This window comes from Trachurus japonicus, chromosome 3 (genome assembly GCF_045865225.1).
Source record: "Trachurus japonicus isolate A0001 chromosome 3, Traja_1.0".
NCBI lineage: Eukaryota > Metazoa > Chordata > Actinopteri > Carangiformes > Carangidae > Trachurus > Trachurus japonicus.
Window position 1 is genome coordinate 19,253,655 of NC_140909.1, and position 22,335 is coordinate 19,275,989.

Here is a 22,335-nt window from a genome sequence, read left to right on the forward strand (position 1 = left end):
CTGGTCCTGCTGAAAAGTGATCACAATAAAATGACAGCACATGACCCTCAAGTTTGTGTGTAGAAGAAATTCTTTATTATCATAGTGGGAATACTTCAGACTTCTTCATAGATATTTGTCACTCACGTTCAACGGGACATTGGTGTACACAGTATTTTTGTAAACATAGTCCAGGAAAGCCAGGGATGTATTTGTTCACACTGATATGTGACAAAGTAACCCAGGGTTACACTGGAGAATATTTTTTATAGTTCATCTTAGCTATACATCAAACACGATGTTATGACTGTGGACAGTTACATTTAAAATACTTTACATTCACGTTTTGTTATAAACAATTTGATAAATAGAAGATTAGATATAACAAAAGAATATATTTATATATTTTTATATCTTCTTATATATTCCACATATATTTTTATTTTCTTTGTGGCTTTATTCCTTTCAGTAAGGGTGTTCTGTTATGATTCAAGGTTAAAATTCAACTTCAACTTCATTCCAATAAATAATTTTTTTTTTTTTAAAAGAGAGAAAACAGAAGATGGTGATAGAAAACATGATGAAGGAACATGATGGCACTACAATGGTGACAGAAAGGAGGAACATCACAAGATATGTTGATGAGCTGTTGTCATGCATTAACATAATAGTCAATATAGAGTGCAGTGGAGGAGGCATTTTACAGCTGTCACTCTTCCATGTACTGTACTCTAACAGCAACACTGTATGGCTGGCAACAAAATCTGAAAACACACACACACATACACACACACACACATGCTCTCTCTCTCTCTGTCTTCAGAGGAAAAGCCACATATTCCTCACACGCACTGAATAGACAAAATTTATGAAAGTAAAAGCCACACAACAATAACACAAAACTGTAACAGTTACGCCATTTGTTTTGCTGAATTTTTCCCCTTTCATCTTAAGTGAGCAGCCAGACATTGACCAAGATTTAGACCTGGTTGGCCTTTGAAAGCATACTGAGGTGAATGAAGCCTGCCTCAGTGTTTGTTTTTTTTAAAGCTTTGGAGTGATGCATGCATTATTCCCTTTTCTGTAACACAACGTGACACAAAAGCGTAATATCAGGCCTGTATTCTCTTTGCTCAGGAGCTTGACCTTGATGGTCTGTTGACTCCCAGCTCTCTGATTTGAATATCAAAGGACAAGGTTAAAGCCAACCATAGGCATCCACAGACTGTGGGCTGATTTAGTGGGTTCCTGAGTCAACGCAGTTCATTATATGTAAGAAACATGGAGTGTCTCGCTTGATAAGGCACTGACACGAAAAAGTCACTCAGCCAACAGAGAGGCAACAGTGACAATAATGGTAATAAATAATCATGGGCTTAAAAATAAGTTTAAAAATTGAAATATTTCGGTCTCCTGTATAGTAATACACAGGGATTAAGGATTTTTTTGGTTTTTATTTTAGTTTCTATCCCTTATGGGAGATAAGTCTCACATCTCAAACTATAAAAATTAAATAGTATAATAACTAAAATAGTATATAAAAACTATAATGATGTCCATGGGCAAATAACAGTAGACTTTCCCCATCGGGTGCCTCTCCCTTATGAGCCAAAGCTGTAGAATTATTCTAAAATATTAACGGGCATAACTCTGAAATCAAAGTGCTTGAAGCCGCTGTTGACAAACAAAGGCTTTCGGGTGGTAAATGCACAGAAGAGGGGTCTGCAGCGAGAGGATGGAGTCTGTCGCTCTCCTCGTGTGTCCGACCACTGGTGGTACACAGGAGCTCCAAACACCAGATGTGAGGATGGATGAGGGAATTCTTTGCATCTGTCATCAGATGGCTAACCAGTGTTTGAGCTGGAAAACAAAAAGGACGCCATCAGTGTGTTTTGTGACTTTGTGTCAGATTTGCAGACTCATTGTATAGGGACAAAAAAAAATTACACTTACTTTAAATTGCCGCACATTTCCTTCAGCTACCAAATGATGCTCATGTTCTGGAGTAATGCAGTAGGCTATCCTCTGCAAAAACAAGGCATTGTAGCACATCAATTCAACACTTAGCCCACAAACTGTCTATCATCTGCAAGGCATAAACCACACTGTCCCTTTAATAAATCTCAAACTATCAGTCAAATGTTTTTAAACAGCTCAGTTTTCCCAAATTTTGTCTGACTGTCTTCCTTTTTCTCAACATTCTGATAGCAACATACAGTGCATCTTACAGTAGAAAGGTACTGCACACTGCGTCTATGATAAAGGTCCCTTTTATGTGAAATTATACATTGTAAGGACTGTCATTGGAGGTTATGCACTGGCTTTTTGATTGAGAAAAATACAGCAACTATACTATAAATACAGCAAAAATAGGCGTGTTCTAAAAATTCAATTCTTTATTTGACATCCATACCTCTTAATTTTTTTCTCTCTTATTTTCAGGTCAAAGAGTTCACACACTACTTAAGATGTAGGATGGAATATAAAATAGATGTAAGTAAAACGTAAAGTTTAAAATGTAAGTTTTGGACTTTATCTCAGATAAGTGGTGCCAATGCTTTTGCTGGAAAATGTGAGGAATTCTTATCAACAACTTTGGAGCTGCAGCGAAAACTTGATAGGCAGCGACAGGAGTTTTCAGGGTAAACTTGCGACCCAAGAACTTACGAGAGACCTTCAGTACCAATGGGAAATGCCAATGGGGTGTGGGAGTCGTTACAGTAGAGTGGAACTGACACTTTACTCTGCTGAGGGATGAAAATAGCTCTCTGGTGCTTTGATGATTATGATCATAAACTCTTGATTCTTTAAAGAGATCACTTCATTTCAAAGTGTTCTCATACCGCCAGTGTCATTGGGTTTAGAGAGGAACGTTTGGTCCTAAATCAGATACATGTTTCCACGTTTTTTTTTTTCAAAGACGAACATACTGTAAGTCCTGTACTGTTTACCGCTGATTACATTTGGCTACTGTTACGCAAGTCCATTTCCACTGTGTGACATCCTGTTTTATGTACATGAGAAAACTGTTCTCACTAAGTGCCTGTGTTACAGTAGTTGTAGTTGTTGGCACCATGACATCCTCCTCCTCAGTGATCTTGACAGAAATTTAAGCCAATGCCCTATAGTTATGACAAACATGTTTTGACACTCACCTCTTTGAAAGTTCCTGGTAGGCTGAAGAATTTATATATAGCGTACAATGGTACGAAGAGCATGGACGACATGGCCACACACCAGCCAAGTACATTGGACCAACCAGGGAAGGTGTAGTCATCATACTTCAGACCTGATGATGTCACAGTACTGGCTATAACCACAAACTGTGAGATACCGGACGAAGGAAAGGGAAGAAAAACAGAAACACACAGATAAGTAGTTTGTTATATCTTTTTGAGAGACAAAGAGAGAAAGGGAAACTGAGGGAAGCATAGAGTGATACAATAAACAGTGAACCCAGGTAAAGAACCACATCAACTAAATCAGAACAGACACTCCTTATTAAAGTCCCTCTCTAATGTCATTGAAAGTTTTTATTCATGAAACTGAATTGAGCCGGGCGTCTGCTTACACTGTAATGAACTCTCCTCCCCCTCTGTAACCTCATTCATGGCTGAACAACCTGCACTCTATCCCTTACATATCACATCATTTCATTGTCATGTATCATGGAGAGGTCAGTATTACCACTATTTTGCTTGACTACCTTTGGCTAGAGAAGTCTATTCTGTCCATGTAAAATGTGAGCTTTTGTATAGGCCAAACTTTTTTTGACTGAGCTGCTCTTCGGTAGACATGTTTATACTAATAACAGGTTTAGACCTGCTTAGGTGAATGTGGAGGTCAGAAGATAATGGTCAGTCATTCAGTTAATTCAGACCTCTTTGGTCTAGTTGAGCATTAGATGCACAAGCACTTGTGGGGACAGGATATGTGGCATTGTAGGGCCTTGTTTTTACCTGCCAGCAGACACAATGTCCAATACAAAGAAGTGCTTCATGTACTAATGGACTACAATTGGAGAGCCTGTTTACACTAGGTATTTTCAAATGCACGACCCTCCATGGATGATCTGGGAAAAAAGGCTGGATGAAGTGGAGTTTCATCTGTAAGGTCTGGTGTTGGATCATTATTTTCTCAATCACGTTAAACATCTCCTTCTATCGAGGAGGATGTTGACAGCCATTTGTACTAAAGGGGGCTTGTGGCTTTCCACACTCACCCCTGGACAACAATGTTCTCAATCATATGTTTCATCTAATGCATGTGGAGTCGCTGCCACTTGTTTAACCGGCCAGTGAGAAATTTGCCAGGAGGCGCACAAAGGTGAAACTATCCTCCTCATCCCCTCTCTCTGGGAACAAGCCACAAGCACCTCTGCTGATGATTGAACATAGTGCTCTGGGACCCAAACTATTGCTCTAATTTACTTTGAATGTTGGCGTGAGTGATACTGTCATAGATCTTGCAAGCATTTATGATGATATTTATTATAATGGTGGTTATTTTTTCCTGTCACATCACATTACATTATCCTATCAAGGAAACCTTAGCCTTAAATGTAACCTCTTTTATTCCTTACCAGAAGAAAAGCTGGACTGACAAACTTCCAGCACAGCCTCCAGTAGAGACCTGGCTTAAAGCCCATCATTCGCTCAATATCTTCGCTGAAGCGGTCCACACCTGGATAGAGCATAAATTACACAAAGATTACTGTAGGGAATAAAGTTAGACACATTGGGCTACAGCAATTTTCTCATGCCAAGTATGCAGTCCTTGTGGACGGTAGGAGGGAACACAACACACGATGGTCTACACCCTCATAGTACACTGATATTTCTTCCCAGCCTGACCTGGACTGACATAATACATCATGTGTCTTTGACCTATTAGCTTCATTATCTTATCAAGATTGCCATGTGGTTATCCATATTTATTATTTTTTGTTCCAGTTGCACAATTTGCCTGCCAAAGGATGATTTGCCCTTTTGACACAGGGAGTCTCTTAGTTTCATCCATCTGTGTCTCTGCGATTGCACTGTCCCTTTTCTGAGAAAGACCAGATAGAATGAGCTAGATAGTTTAGATAATATAGGTTGTTCATGTATTTTTGCATCTTTTTGTCTGTGTTTGATCAGAACTCTGGATACAGACATCAAGCCAACAGGCTACAAGACTCAGCACAACTTCTCATTCACTTCTATAGAAATTATACTGAGTACATCATGTAAGTTACAATCACTAAACCTGATTATCTGATTATATTTTGTGTTGATAGTTTTATGTTGTGCTGAACATAGCTTATATATACTGCTTTTTTTTTCTTTAAGTGAGTGAGATGTTTTAGCCTCAACTTGATAAGTTCAGTGTCATTACAAAACAGTGCTGCTAAGATAGTGGGAACAAATGCTGATAATATAAGTGTAGTAAAATAATTTAATGCCAAATCTCTTACCATAAAACCATGACACGCCAATGGCCTCGATCAGCACACCAAACAGTATAGAAGTCCCTGCTGCATACTTATCTAACAAGGTCAGCACGTAGATTCCACCCTAGAAACAGAGAGAATTTAGTGTGAGTGTGTGTGGTGAATAAATCTTCACCCTTGAAGATAAGTGGACTCTGTATGCAGACAATAAGCAATGGTCTTTCAGACATAATATGTATATGCTTCTCTGCACGTTTGCACCAAGAGTTGACGTCTGAGCGTAGACAAGCCTCACATGATTTGTATCCAGTGTCTTGTGCCAGGGAACTAGCATGGGAAAGGAATCATTCACTTCCTAAATAATTTTTATTGATTTGATTTAAGGGAAGAAAACCATGTGAATTGCTAACATAATGTCTTCCTGTCTTCCAGAGTCTGTAGTTCTGTAATCGGTGATCGTTTCTCTTTAATGCTGAGAAGATGTTGATGAACAGGAATTTTGCTGAAAAATAATCATTAGCTCCTTGGACATTGCCTCTAATTAAATTCTGATATCAGAGTCTGATGTAACGGCTTGTTTGAAAGAGTTCTTTGACATTTGTAAAAAGGTATTTTTTCTGTGACAACAAAATATGAGACTTGAGTTCATGGGGATCGTGCAAATTGAATTTGATTAAGTTTTGACAGCACAAACTGCCCCTATTTCAAGTATATTACTGAATTAATCTGTTTTCAAAACAATATTTACTTTTGCCAAACAGCCAGCCAGGTTTGTCCTAGTTCTTCATTGCACCATATAGGATGAGTGTTGCCCATATGAGTGAGAGTACAAAGCTCATATTTCCTGACTAATCACCACTCGTTACATCAGCCAGCATTATTCTGAGACTGCATCATTCAGGTATTGTAACGTTGTGGCACTCGATACTGACATTAGTGATACAGAGCAGGGCAAACAGGAAGGTCCCAAAGGCTGTGGCGAAGGTGAAGAGTTTCCTGTTCCTCTTGAGGATCTTAAAGTCGTCTGTCAGGCCTGTGATGACTGCCTCCATGCCACCCATCTAATAGACGAGACAAAGACAGACATGGCACTAAGAAATCCCTCTAGATCTCTAGATTCATGCTGATCAATAGATCATCATATCATAAAATATTTTGTGACAGTTTGAGATCTTCACACTTAAAAAGTATGCAGTGATCAACAAAAAGTATTAGTTAAAATGGTATTGAACAACATTTCAGATGCATCTTTGAGAGACATTTCCAGAAATATTACTGCATATGTGTATTTAAAGTAAATGAAAATGTCATTGATGTGCAGCATGACAAAATGTACCATAATGACATCAACTCAGCTTGACATGGGTAAATGTAACAATTTAATATCCAACAAAAGTTAATTGGCTCATTTTTGCAATGCTTGCTTTCAATGTTGACAAATTGAATAGAACTTTATCATCCAACTAGAGTGTCTTCGGTCGTACCTCACCATTACCGTACAAGGATAACAATAGAATATATACGATACAATAAAGTGCACATAACCAGTACATTAGTGAATGTCATACTGACACAGATTTCATCTGATCTACTTGAGAAATTATTTGGAAGAATGAGTTAATTATTCCGGGACATTTGCTGACAGATGGGATGTGGTTTGACAGTTTATTTAGTGCCTGAGTGACACATTGTGAGGATGTTTGGTTAAATAATTGCGTACAGCTTTTGAAATGTCAGAGAAGGCAGTTGTTGTTGCCACAGACAACAAAACATAGTTTACCCATTTTTACTTTTATCACTCAAATTCCTACAACTTGCCCACACCATGACATCAGCTATTAAGATACAAACTGATTTACATATAATTTATGTTAATGATACTTATTTCTTTACTGTTACAGCCTGTTTTAACATAACATAGAACCTAAGTTTGGGACAAGAAAGACAAGAAAACGCAATGACATTCTACATAATAGCAGGCTAATTATTCATATTATAAACATAATCAAAGTGCTTTGATTAAAATATCAGTTTCTTAGAAAATCTCCTGCACACCGCGTTTTGTTTTCTGACAAATTATTCATGTCAGTGGGCAACCCACTGAAGAAAGTCAAACAACATGGATATTATTGTTATCTGCACAGCGTCTCTGTCCATTTCATCCTGCTTGTGTTATAAGAATGTGATATATATGGCTGTTGGGACTCACCGAGCTGTCAATGCCGAGGGTCAGCAACATGATGAAGAACACAATAGCCCAAAATGTTGAACCAGGTAGTGTAGAAATCGCTTCAGGGTAGATAATAAACACCAATCCTGGCCCTGCACACACATGCACAGAAACATGCAGACACAAAAGGTATGTCTTCTAAAACATATGAAAAGTGGAAAATTATCGTTTAAAAACAAGTGAGAAAAATATCCTTACCCTCTGTTGCCACATCTTGTATTTTCACTCCATGTTTGTAAGCCATATATCCAAGCACAGAGAAGATGGCAAACCCTGAGATGAAACTGGTGATGCAGTTCACAGTGCTGGTCAAGAGAGCGTCCCTGGAGAGAGAAAACACACAAGAAGTTACAAAGAAAGCAGTGCTCCCTCCCACATGCTGTACATGTTCTATTTGTAGTTTTCCATCTTTTCAGTTTGGGGTTTACTCAATTTCTCCTTTTAACACAGACCATTAAGTCAGTATTAGTCTTTTGACCTAAGCATGACACTGTTTGTGTTACTAACATTGTTGAGCCACAGCTTAAATCACTGCTTCTGTTCATAGTATTTCACATGTGATGGTAGGCACACAATTTTCCATTCTACAGAGTTGCAGAGTAAAGTCAAAATGGGGACATGTGTTACTTGAGATCTTTAAAATTTTCCATGAGTTGATATTCAGCCATGTGATTTAGAGGGGATGTTCAGGTTAATGACCGGCTTTTTTTCTCCGCTTCTGGTTGGTGGTTTGAGCAGTAATTGGCGTGTTGTTTTGTGGCCACATGTGCGGTTGTCTGACAGAATGAATAAGGTCAACTTGACCTCGGCCACCTCCTGAGCTGAGGAAGTAGAGCGCTGTGAATGAATGAACTTCCCCCCTATGATCTCTCTCATTTATTTGTATTGTACACACACACACACACTTACTTACATATTTCATACAGGAAACAAGGAATTTGTGCCTAAGTGGAGACAGCCGAGTTCAAGTAGGTCTATTGAACAAAGCTTTGGTAAATAAGCTTCCAATGAAAATCTTATATTTAAAGTTTTTCCTTAACTGATTCTTTTCAATTATTATAGTGGAGTTTTTTAATAGCTACAAGACTACAATGTTTGCTCAACTTGGGAAATAATCCCGATTTTATGTCTAAGTTTTTGTAGGTTTTTCTATGTATGTAATTTCTGCCACGATGCGTTTCCCACCTCTGTGATTATCGACGCCGCCCCTTATGCATTGCACCTGTGTCTTATTGCCCATCCCCAGTAGTGGGGGCTCCCTGTCTGCCATGTCAGCTCATCCTCCCTCCAGCATTCTCTCTGTGTTTAGTTCACCATGTGTATGACCATTTTTTTCATTATGCCAGGATGGATTGGATTTGTTTTCCTTACCTGACTGACTTCCTTCCTGTGTACCGACAGTTTATATTAAACACCCTTCCTCTAATTGCTTTTTCTAACTCATATATTTTGAGGCCTCATCTTGTGGTTGTAAGACCACACGTGTGAATGTTTTAGAGATAAACCAGATGTGCATTTTCAGTGTGTCCTACTCGCCACAGGGCAATGTCACAGGCATTTAACATAATCTAGACGTAGCCAACAATGAATGACAACAGTGCTCTGTTATCCTCATATACACTTGTTCAGATTTTCTAGCGAAGAAGGAAACATGCAGTCAGAGTAAAAATGCGTTTTGTGTTGGGTTTTAAATGAATTAATCTGAAAATCTTAGTTTTTAGTTGTTTCATTTTTACACTACTGTCACAGATCTGCGTGGGTACTCAAACAACAGTCTGTGTTCGGTGGGCATAGCATTTTTGTCAGGTTGGTGGGAATGCAGGACCCAAATGCAGACTCTCAATGAACACAAGGCTTTATTTACCAGGCTCGATGTGACACAGGAACATAGGAAACACGCCACGGAAGGACGTGGACAAACGACAAATGAACCAACACGAGACAAAGGGAAACACAGAGGTTATATACATGAGGGAACGAGACACAGGTGGTGCAATTAACACAGGTGAGACACATTAGGTAATCAAGGGCAGGGAGCACACAGGAAGAAGACATGGACTTCAAAATAAAACAGGAACATAACAGGAAACGAAACACACAGACCATGACAGATAGGACAACACAGAACTTCAAAATAAAACAGGAACTAAACTTAACTAAACAGGGACCCACAAAAGGACATAACACTAAGACAAGACAAGAACACAACAGGGTCATGACAATTTTAGTGCTGCCAAGATGTGATGTCTGTCATTTACAACGACAACAGGTTAAACTGCTATTTTGCCACTAGCATCTGCTACTAACAGCACCACTGCAACTTATTAATATGGAAGAGATTAGCCAACCTCATGCCTGCTGTTTCTGAGGGGGAGCAGCACTATGACAAACCAGTCAACATACAGCCTGTGGCTATAATCTGGCAACCCTTCCTGGCCTGCACTTTATCTTTCCTGATAACACCTGGCCATTGGGGTCAGCTGGGCAGATTAGCATCACCTCTGCTGCTTTGTGATCCAGTTACATGTTGGAAACAGCCGACTGCCAAACAGCATCAGGATGTTATGTTGCTGTAGGCTTCAAAAATCACAAATGCAGAGTCAAACTCTTACCTGTAGCAGTTGTTGTCAAATTTGTTATAGCTGGCAAACGCAATAAGCACACCAAATCCTGCTCCTAGCGAGTAGAATATCTGGGTAGCAGCATCAATCCACACCTACAGCAAAGATAAAAGAGAAATAAGAAACATTTTCTAGGTTTAAACGCCACACAGATAGAGAGTGACTTAAATATAAATGCTGGTTTTCAATATTTGTAGCTCAAATGTATGTGTGTGTCTGTGTGAGTCAACTCCAACACATGTACAACAGCTCAGCTAGTAGGAGATAAGATCTTAAATATACATGTACTGTATACAGTACATTCATTCATATACTATCCATACATTTAGTAGGGGAGGTACCAGCAGGAATGTACCCTCAGACACTCCACCCATTGAATAAGGACCACAGAAAGAGGGCTTTCTAAGTACACACAGGCTCTGACGTAAAGGTTACTCACATACTTTAAGATATATGGACAGACCTAAAAGTCTCTCAAGTTAACACAAAACCACAGACTCATATTCAAGACAGCAATCATTTCTTTTATCAGTTTATTAGTAATCCTGTATTAATTCATCCACAACATCTCCAATTGTTACGGACAAGCACAATCTCTAACCTCTAGATTGTTGAGCCTCTCAAAGTCGATGGTGAGGTAGGCCCTGATGCCGTCCATGGACCCTGGTAGAGTTATGCCTCGGATCAGCAACACAAAAAGGACCACGTAGGGCATAGTAGCTGTAATGTACACCACCTGGATAATCACACAGAGCAAACAGACAAAAGGGGGTAAAAAGTACATCATTTTGTTTCTCATTGATTGAACCACTCAGACACAGAATGTGCTCAACAATGTACAGTAGAGAGAAAGAAAGAAAAAAACACTACCCCCTTTTTATAATTTTTGTAATCAAATGAAGAAATAATAAAGCAGCCGATATTATACAGTATGTTGTTATGAGATGGTATCGTGTTTGGTGGTCCAGCAGGCCTGTACCTTCCCTGAGGACTTGACACCTTTCCACAGGCTGAAGTAGAGGATGAAGACCACCACAACCAGACACAAGCTCAACTCCCAGCGTGGCAGGCCCAGGTCATCAATTCCCCTACTCTCATGGAGATGCAGCACACCCCGTCTGCATCACAACACACAGACAAAACGGAAAAATGCATCATGACATATAGGCAATCTTTAATTTTTGAAAAAAGGCTCACTGTTTATTCTCATATCCCAGGATGAATCTGACTACATGAAATAATTTTATTGTTAAAAGATAAGATAAATACTCATATTAACATACATGCTCAAGTAGTACATTTTAGGTCTTTTCAAGCACATTGGTTTGAGATATTAGAAATATTGTGAGAAAATGTTCCTGTGGTATGGGACATTATGTTTTTTGGCTTTATCTTTACATTTATACATGTTTTTGTCGAACAGGCCCACCCAGGTTCCACAGCGGCGGGGAGTATCTAAACAAAATATCTCACGCTCTATTGCCTGAGGTGAAGATGAAAGATGAAATATGGGACAGCTGCTCTCTGGAACAAGCATTGGAACAAGCATGAGATCACCACAGATTAACACTGACAACAAATGCATTTGATGTTCTTCAGTGTGATAGATTGAAGTTTTTTTTTTACCTAATGTAAATCTATGTGGGTTAAAGCTAAGGGGCCCTGGATGAAAAACTCATCTATTGTCTCATTTGCAAAGTGAAATCTCTCTCTCTCTCTCTCTCTCTGTCTGTCTTTCTCTCAACCCACTACACACAGATGCTTTGAAAGGTCAATAATGACCCCTGGTATTGTTTTGCTATTATCAGCAATCTTGGAGCTCAGTGCTTATTGTCAGATCAAGGTAAGTGTTCAAAGGTTCAAGTGTTTTATTATGACATAATGAAACAAGGGGGGAGAAATGGTGTCTCTTACTTCCCTGACTAAATATTGTTTCCAGGTGCAAACTCATTCTTGAAATGTCTGCGCTGAGTAGCGGGAAGGAAGCGCACAACTTCAGTTAACAATAGTAGAGTAGGAGAAAAGTTCACACATTATATACAATTGTTCTGGCCATGAGCTGTTGTCAGTATGTTGACCAGTCAGCTAATGACAGTAAAGGCACCAATTTAGGTAGCATATCTTTTCAAAATGATGTTCAGCATTTATACATGAGCTTAAAGTATCTTTAAAAGAGCAATTCAACATTGTTTAGTGTATAACTGGAGTCTGCATACACGTAAGAAGCGGAAGCATGATGGCAAATGTGTCCAAGGCAAAATAAAATACTACCCCTGCTGTAAAAGCGACTAGTTACCACTGAAGCTATGTAAGCTGCATTATAGCAATTGTAAAAAATTACATTTCAGGATTTGTAGGACATTCAGTGCTGTAACTCTTCTTCTAAAGCTTCCAGATGTTTTATTGTCACAGTGAGAACGACAGGTACCATCATGCCTTTAAAAGGTGAGAGAGCCACACTCATAAACTGTCATTGTTACATTTCTTTTCAAGTATGGGTTAAACAAACAAGTTAAGCATTGTGAACAGGAGAGGTTAACCTAGGTTTAGTGACAACAAAAGCACAAATAGTTCTGAGTGTTTGCTTCATGTGTCGTAATGTTTCAACAAGTATTATACATTATTATTTCATAGTGTGGCAAATGTGCAGGTCCAACTCGTCCACAAGAGTGTTTTGGAGTTGTGGGATGGTGTATGAACCTAATGAACCTACTCCTAAAACTATAGGGATTATGGCAATAGGCGAATTTGCCAAAATGTTGAACTATCCCTTTAAGAGATAATTTTAGGGCAGAACCTACTTCCCAAGCTGATTTATACATTGATATCACTTGCAGTGGCAGCCTACTAGTTTCTATTTATTGCCTTTACAGGTATTGCTCATATGTTTTGAATTTTTATAGTGACCAACATAATCACCATCACTGTTGAAAATCTTTCTTTCTGTTATTACTGTTCACAAATATTGGGTAACCAACACCAACAAGGCCACATTAGATTTAAAAAAAAAGATGGGTCTGTCCATGACTCATGAGCAAACAACAAGACAAAGTCAAGACAAACTATGTAATGTTTTAAGTACTGAGATGTCTCTCCAGATTTGAGGAACATTTAGAGGAGGTTGTATTTTATTTGGATATCACTGTGCTGCAGTAAAACATTTAAAGTGCCTTTGTTCTTCACATTTGTCCAAAGACTTTCCTGAAGAAAGATTCAATTTAGTTGGCATGTGATGTTATGGGTGGATAAACAGCGGAACTGGATTAGGATCTGATACTCAGGTTGCTTACACAACAGCTCAACACACACACACACACACACACACACAAAAAAAAAACAGCAAGAAACACAAACTGAAGTACTGTATGTCCAGACCTACGACCCAAAGGGACCAAAGGATCTGTGAAAGTCCTCTTCAGCATTTATTTATCTTTTGCCTGATAATAAATTCAAAGCTATGAGGTCTTTGGGGAGGCAGATAGCGACGTGAAGACATCAGTTTATTTGGAGAGAGAAACGTAGAGTCTGGTGTTGTGTTATAATACCTCAAGTCGTCCTTGTTCATCTGATAGTATTGATAGTGCACTGCCAGTAAATGATCACAGCAACATCAGTCTAGGTCCCTTTGGCTCAGTTAATCTAAACACATTTACTCTTTCCGTCACTCTACGAGCTGGTTAGGATGCTATCCTCACACTCAGCGCTGCTATTAGTTGGTCTTTGTGTGCTTAAGGCTGGCACACAACTGCCTGCATTCCAGTCTTAATGTTGGTTACAGGATGAGAAACAGTCCATATGAAAAATAAATAAATAAGGACTATAGACCACAGCTGAGGAGTTCTATCTAGTTTCAACCTAATTTATTTAATTAATTGCAAATGATTCTCTCCTTGTTGTTTTAAAAGCAATTATTTCAACAAATATGTTAAATTGCACGTAAGACTGAAGTGAAAACAATCCTCTTGAGTGTCTGTGTAATTAGATCTTTTAGTTTAAATGAGAGCTATTTATCAAGTCTAGTTATCCTTGACAATGAAATCAGCTGTGGTTGCTTGAGGCTAGCTTTAAAGCAAAGGAAGGATATGGATGTGTGCTAATGAAATGAGTTGGTATTCTTGTTAGTGTCAAATTTTATTTTCTATTTTATTTGGAATTAGTTTATATCTTCATCTACGTAGAGTTTGAGAAATTTGAGAAAAAAACATTTATGGTGTCAGTCCTAAAAATGTTTTATTCCTGAAAATGTACAGGGGACTTAGTTTTTTGTTTTTTACGTATCCAATCGTTGCTTGGAGTGGGTGTGGGTGTTGGATTGTTGGTTTCAGAAAGTTGCCAAAATTGACGGACACAACCTTCCCGATGTTGATGTGGGGAAAATGTTGGAGCAGAGAGGGTTTTCATAGCTGTCTGACCATACCACTGGCAGCTTAAGAACCCTGCAAGCTCAGCTCCAACTGCGTGATTTGTATGCTTTCAAGCGATGCGGCCTCATTCTGTTAAGTTAATTGACATGTTGTTGTGATCTTAACATCTGTGAGGTTTCTTTCATCTCTTGTGGCTGCACAAGTTATCAAATTAATCACAAAGAAATGCCCAGGTGATTAGTCTCCAGGTCAGTTTTTTGGCAGAGGTCATTGTTTTTGGCCATCCTCACGTGGCCCCTACTCCACGTCCTCCAAACAGGCACTGTCACATGAACTGAGATCCACTTTCATATCATCCACATTTTGTCAGGTCATATGCAGTTTCTGTGTTATGGATAAATTCCAACATGTCATGTTAGAATCACACCAGCTTGTTGTTCTCAGCTAGATTGATTTGGACTGTTTTCATTCTTCAGTGCTGTAAATTGCACCATGGTGTAAAATTGAACTTGCATTACATAACTTTTGGAGAATAAATTAAAGGCTGAAATCAGATTAATATTTATGGTTAAAGGTTATGAAAACATTTGTAAAAGTTACAAGTGTGTCCTAATTTGGGGGCTGCATCCCTCTGCAGCTTGTTTTAAACACAGATTGCATCACGGTGCGGTTTGACTGTCCCATTTCAAAGGCTCTTTCAAGTGCAGCTGAGAAAAGCAATGAGGACTCCAGCAGGTGGATCCTTCATGGTCCAACCTATCCTGAGATTTATTGCATGCTGGTAATGAAAATTATATGGCAGCAAACGAAGCTGACAGAGAGCCTGATGATTTGATTTTTGAATTTAAACAAAATGAACAGCTAATGGTTCAACTGTTGCAAAACCAAGTTAGGACTTATCAAGGTTGCTGGGCAACAGTAGTGAATGGTGAGAGAAGATACAGCTCGTGACACAACGCTGAAATCACCCATAAACCAGAGCATATAATTTCAGTTTGACAGATTGATTAATAATTGAATTGAATTGAATTGCCCTGCTTTTTATATTAACAATTAATCAAATGACAATGTGTGAGAGTGAAAATGATCACGTATCTCTGCAGTTCCCCTCAGCTCATAAGAGCAGGTTAAAATCTTGTAGGTCTTTCTTTGTGGTTTGCTAATTTACTGTTTGGATCATTACTCTACTGTAAACTAACTGTACACTACCCAGCACTAAATGGCAGACAGACACAGTGAGGAACTAGTTGTTGAACACAATGTGCAGCTACTAAAGAACTAAATAATTCCCTCTGGACATGGAAGAGCCTGAAAAAGACATGCTAACAGCTTATATAATGCTGCTCAGCTAACACAGGTTTAAAGATACTGGGATACCCAATTTTTGGTCTTCCTGTTTTTATAGCACAATGCAATTTTGAAGGTAAGTTATCAGCTAGAATATAAGATTAATAATAATAATACAGTATGTACCGATTGAGGAGCCTAGACTTCATTAACTATCGAAGCACACCAGCTCAGGCCTGTGACTAAAAGAAAGTTCCATTATATAGTTTGTGGTAGGCTACTGATGATTTTTGCTACTATGGTCATGGCAGTGTACGTGGTCAGGCAAGAGAATTGTTGACTCAGTTGGCCTCACTCCCTCATGCTGTGCCTTGGCGTTGCTCCTGGGCTCAAAGCTAGCTGTTAGGAGAAGGATTTATCGTCTCCTGCAGAGCTTAACCCCAAGCAAGATCTGTCTTTAAGTATTCTATTGTGTGTCCATCTACGCACATATACTGTCTTTGTTCCCATGATTTATTAAGCGTAGCATAATAGTCCACCAGGAATATGTGCTCTGCCTCTTGATTTTAGGGATTGTGTCAACTCTTTGAGGGATGTTGCATCATTTTTTTGAAGATCTGAAGTCATTCATGTGGCTGACCTTCACATATCAAGTTGAGGCACTGACTTACTTTGAATTTATCAAGTTTGGGGCTCCCTGGGTATTGAAAGGTATCCAGGGATACTGATTAAATAAACATACTGTAGGAGCCACTGCAGCCCAGCAAAATGGGAGTGGACTTTAACGAGCTTGAATATTGGCCGGGTTGCATGCTAAATGTACTCAGTGCGTCATGCTTAGCATGTGTCCCTTGTATTGTCCAAGTCATTTCACAGACTTCCTCTGGGCTGCACAGTCTTCACAGAAGCTGGGGAAGAACTGGCTGTCTTTGAAGTATAAACAGACAGAGCTTTTTTCGTGCACTTCAAAGAGGATATTTGAACGTCTTATGTATACACCTTTTGTAGTGCAAACATTTGGGGCTGGATAATTTCAAGTCCTCTGCTCATGTTTCAGTGACCGGTCAACCTCTTCACATGGACAGTGGCTCGATGGATGTTTACGCACTGCACTAGCACAGTATAAACCATACAACATTCACAATAGAAGAGAGCATGACGAGCATGTGATGGTGTTGTTGGGTGGACTGTGTTCAATTCTCTACAAAGTAATAGCCACATTGTAGTAACTGACCAAATTAAACAAATATGTGTGCTCTGTGTAAATGTTTTAATCACATTGCATCCATCCATGTAGGATGACTGCATTGTGGCAATTACCAGGTGGCTTGACTTTTGAATGTTCTCAGTGCAGAGTAATATGTCATGTCATGGAAGAAACATAAGTGACGATCTGATAAAAGACTGTCTGAAATCACTTACTCATAATACTCCGCTGCTGGAGTGATCTTGTACTTGGCGTAAGAAGTTCCATTGCCGAGGACGGATCCGTTGATGGCTTTGGGGTCGGTGCAGTTTTCACTGTTCCAGATGTTGCCACATCTGAGCCATGGTAGCTCTTTGGTCATGGAGGAGAACAGGTAGTGGAGGGACCAGGCAATGATGACATTGTAGTAGAAGCCTACATACAGGGCTATGAGGATCACAGTGTAGCCCACACCTGAGGAGCACAGGGTAATTAAGAAGGGAGACAGAAATAATGTTTTACACTCACATTGTGCAGTGCATGAAATTCTTAGTTTCTGTGCATTGCACTACAACTATAGGATTAGAAGAACCGATTTTCAATCACATCATCAACCTAGTGCAAATTCGCTTGCACTTCACACACTCTTTAAGAGGTGCCTGTTAATATGAGTTTCTTTCTGTTTCCATATCATTTGAATATATGCTGCATCCCAGAGTCAAGAGTATATACTGTAGAGTTAACTGCAAACCATTCAAAAACACATGAATTCCCAAAATTTTGCAACCCTTTGTGTAATATAAATTTCAATAGCATTATCACGGGTTGCATCTCCTTGTCACTGTCACCATAAGGGACATACTATATCACTCCCTCAGCGGTGTTCTGGAGGTTACACCATTGCACACACATCCAGTGGGCGTTTATGCATACTTCTCTTGATATATCCTGGGATGTGTTGTTTTGTCTCCACTGGAATGTAAGGTCCTTACTTAAAAACAGAGAAGTCCATAAACCCATCACCCACTCATTCTAGGCAGGAAGATAACAAACCCTCCTCAGCGCTGGAGCCAACAAAAGCAGTGCCTGGTGCAGATTCAACAGTGCAGACAGAGGAGCTTATCAGAAGGTATCAAATAATAATTTGCTGAATAAGAAACTATTAATGTAAGAAAAAACTGTTTTTTACGTGCAGTTTTCGTTTTAGAGAAACATGTCGTTAGATTTCTTTTTCCAGGCAAATCTCATGCTAGTGAGTGAAGTTCATCAGATTTTGCAGCTTTGGTCCAGTGAAAGCTTCAGTTTAAAGGCTGCACGGTATAACTCTTTATCAGTCAGCTCCTCTCTAATAGTAAACATATTAGATCTAGCCTAATATGAGATTTTTGGTTGTGTTTATAGTTGACTGCATTTAAATTGACCCCCATGCGCTGTGGGCACTGTCCTGATTTGGCATTGTTTCAGCCATTTGAAATTGACATTTTCATGAACATAGACAGGGGTATAAGGTTACAAGCACAAGGAGAGTGAATAGAAAAAATGCAGAGAGGAGATGTGACAAAGAGATTAGTTACAAGTGACACTTCTGAACCTATGAGAGGAAAAGGACAAGCGCAAAGGGATGAAATGAAAGGGCAAGATACTGAAGAGAGGCAAAGAAAGAAAGGAGCATGACAGAGCAGTAAGAGAAGCACAGTTTAAGATGTTAGAGAGAGGCTGAAGTACTGTAAACAGTGGTACAGGCTTGTATGTGTGTGAGTGTGTGTCTGTCACAGCTCACCTTTAAAGACAGGGCATATTTTCCAAACCGTGGCCGCCCCTTCCCTGTTATACTGGCCTAAGGCAAGCTCCATGTAGAACAATGGCATCCCCGCAATGAACAAAAAAAGAACGTAGGGAATCAAAAAGGCCCCTGAAAAGAGAGAGAAAGAATGAAATAATTACAATAAATTTACATTTAGAGTATTTTTTCTGCTTATTTATGGCCACAAATTTATTACGGTAAAATAATAGGATAGGTGGTCAACATTGAAAAGAGTGTTTGATAAAATACTGCACCAAAAAAAGTGGTGTTGGCAGGAGCTTGACATTCTTGGAAAAACAACACACCACCATATAAGCAGGAAGGCTCACAGCTATTTTCATGCTGTGCCTCAGCAGCACATCAACCAACAAGGAAATGACCCCTTATAATTGAATTGTTCTTGACACTGTCCATCACAAATGACACATTATGTACAGTAATGAATACATTTTGCTGAAGGCCAATATGATTGACAGGCCAGCAGTGGAGTTGACCCTTTGGGGCACCAAGCACAACATGTTGATTTTCACCTCGTGAATGGACACGCAGGCAAACAGAGGACAGAGCTCACCTTCTAGTGAGCACTCTGTTGTGTTGTAGGTAAAACAACACTGTTTACAACCGTCCTTTGTTGATTCAAACACACACACTGTACAGTACTTCTCTCTTTCTCTCTCTCTCTCTCTTACTACACTGCAGCTTCAGTGTTCAACTGTTTTGAAAACAGTGCAAGTAAGCAGTCTGTCAAGCCTCTTGTATTCAGACTTACTGAGAGAACCAGAGCGCAGACACTTGTTTTCAAGTTATTAGTGTGTCTGAGCAAATAAACCCTCAGGGTGTATTTTAACACAGATATTTATATAACTGTTTTCAACAGAATGAATTAAAATCACCTGTGAGCAGTTGTTTCCATTAAGTGTGACAAGAAAAAATGTTCAGGGTCACTTTAAGACACACATCTACATACCTTGATGAAAGGAAACCTGTTCTTTATTATGAAGGTTAACTGTTTTCTTATTAACTATTGGGGATGTAAAGAACTGTAAATTGTATAACATAATGTAGTAGCTTTATTAAAAGAAAGATTTTCAACTGTTTTTGAAACACCTTGAGCACCTGTCTTACATAAGTGATCCAAGTCCACGCACTATACTACTCACTGCACTGCACCTTCAGTTTCATGTTGTTATTACCATAAGGACAACCAGTAGCTATTTCCACTGTTTTTATATTTATTTTTGCAGTATATGTAAAATGTGTATTTAACGATAAATTGTGTATTTGCCTGGGGGTATTGACATTTTTTTTAAATATCTGACTGCCTGGCGTGGTACAGTTAAGAAGTAGATGTTTTACACAGTATCTTTTTTTCATGTGAAATGAGGTATTTCCGTCATCATGAAGGCTAAATGCACTTCCTCAACAATACACCTGGGACTATTAAGACGCCAGTTCAAAGAGATTAAAGTAGCTAAAATTATAAACAACAGCATAGAAGAAAAAAGATCATTCCAACACATATTTTTGAAACACTTGAAAGTAAGAAATAGAAATGCCTCAGCACCTGACGCCTGAGATTGCTGAACAGCAATGAAGAAAGGATACTACAATTTCATTGTACGATAACCTGCTGTCTTCATGTGCGACCTCTCAACTGTATCAGTCTTTGAACCTTGTGGCACACCATGACAAGTTTTATGACTTCTCTTAGCGTTTTACATTTGTGTGCCATCAGCAATAACACGGTTTACTCACCCCCTCCGTTTTTGTAGCACAAGTAAGGAAATCTCCAAACATTGGCCAGGTCCACCGCGAAGCCAATGACGGACAGGAGAAAGTCTATTTTCTTGCCCCAAGTTTCTCGGTCGTCCTCGGGTCCGTTAGCACCTCCAGGGGTGGGAATGATGGAGGAACTGGTGTACTGGACGCCATTCTGGTCCTTCACCAGTATCAGTTCTACCTCCTTTTTCTCCACATTGCACTGTTTCAGCGGGGCCACCGACGACAGCTTGTGCTCTGGCAAAACCTGGATATTCATCTTCTCTGTGGTGCGTAGGAAGCCCACGCTGGCCCGGTGCTCTCACGGCCCCCTGCGGGTTCTGGTGGAGCTGATGGTCTGAGTCGGTGAGCTTGAATAAGGACGGCAATTCCGCTGACAAAACCCGGATAAACGAGCGATCTCCTCCGAATCCACACCAGAGACCCCCGCGTGCATGAGCTGGAGGGAGGGAAGAGAAACAGAGAGTTTGGAAAGGTTTGGGTGTTTGTGCGTAAAGTTTTGAAACAGTTGCGCACAGCGAGAAAATACAAGTTAGGACTGACAGAGGGGAATAGGTGACATTATCCCTCCTATAGCCGACAGACCTAATGTCTGCGTGCCACTAAAACAAGTACAGCATTAAGATAAACATTGTCTCTGTAGTCTGATGCACGGCAGCAGCAGCAGCAGCAGCAGCAGCAGGTGTAAAGTGAAAGACACTTCGGAGTCAGCTCCTCTCTGCGTCACGGCGCGCACTGAGCGCATTGTGCGCTGAACAAACAAACAATTACCCCAAAACATCACTCATAAGGATAATGAGAAAGATAAATTGTTATCTAAATATGTCACTGTTGCTAAAGTAATTTAAAGCCCCACAACTGAAAGGCTGTCCTCCGTACTTAGTAAAGCTAGGGACACCTCTCCATGACCCGATGCTGCTGTTGTCCAAATGCATCTGAGGGAAGACTGCCCATTCTGAAGGAACTATAAGACTCGCCTTCTCCAGCAGACACGATATAAAATGCGAGCTTTTAAGTCAGTGACCTCTCTCTCTTCCACGTGATTTTTTTTTAATATAATTGAACACTTTCTCTCCAGTTTGATGTTGACTTGGCATGATGAGCTCAAGTTCCCTTAAAGTTGTGCATCTGCCTCTGACATGACAGTGAAACAGTAAGTGGAGAGCAGAGAGTGGTTTTAAGATTAATCCATCTAGAGTGGTGCATGATGTGGATACTTACCTCCCCTATGAATCAGATGTTGTCTTAAAAAAAACTTAGTTTAAACTTTATATCTCTTGGCATGTTAATTTATTTACGAGATTTTCCATGTGAAGAGGAGGATAAGAAAAAAAGGACAGACCATGTCTTTGTGTTTCAGATTTATGTTTTTGATTTGACGTTTTTCAGGTAGGTCCCTTTACCTTCTCCAGTATTTGAATTTCACTTACCACAAAACTTTTCTAATGTTTTAATTTAGACTTTATCTGTTTCTTCTCTGTACTAAACAGATTGAATTACAGTTTTCTAAGAAGCAGTAAAAGCATTGTGTTCCATGTGTAATTCAATTCTACAGCAGCTTTTGCCAGGGGCAATGATTTCTATTAGATATGGTTGATCAGTTCATCCCATTAAAGTCAATGAATGTCCTCTTTGCTCTCCAGTGCTTGTTTTT

At 39.4% G+C, this 22,335-nt stretch overlaps 1 protein-coding gene across 1 annotated transcript; it reads right to left on the reverse strand.

Annotated features, from left to right (window-relative positions):
* Positions 1–1,013: 1,013 nt before the first annotated feature.
* On the reverse strand, positions 1,014–21,668 carry slc6a2 (solute carrier family 6 member 2). The gene is made up of 15 exons (XM_085765603.1): positions 21,561–21,668; positions 20,658–21,120; positions 18,879–19,010; positions 17,335–17,572; positions 11,241–11,379; positions 10,863–10,997; positions 10,253–10,356; positions 7,839–7,963; positions 7,620–7,732; positions 6,343–6,471; positions 5,435–5,534; positions 4,562–4,662; positions 3,135–3,302; positions 1,933–2,004; positions 1,014–1,839 (listed from the first exon to the last, which is right to left on the reverse strand). Exons 2-15 carry the CDS (start codon positions 20,938–20,940, stop codon positions 1,816–1,818), a joined length of 1,863 nt encoding a protein of 620 aa, XP_085621729.1. The 5' UTR covers positions 20,941–21,120; positions 21,561–21,668; the 3' UTR covers positions 1,014–1,815.
* Between the last annotated feature and the right edge of the window lie 667 nt (positions 21,669–22,335).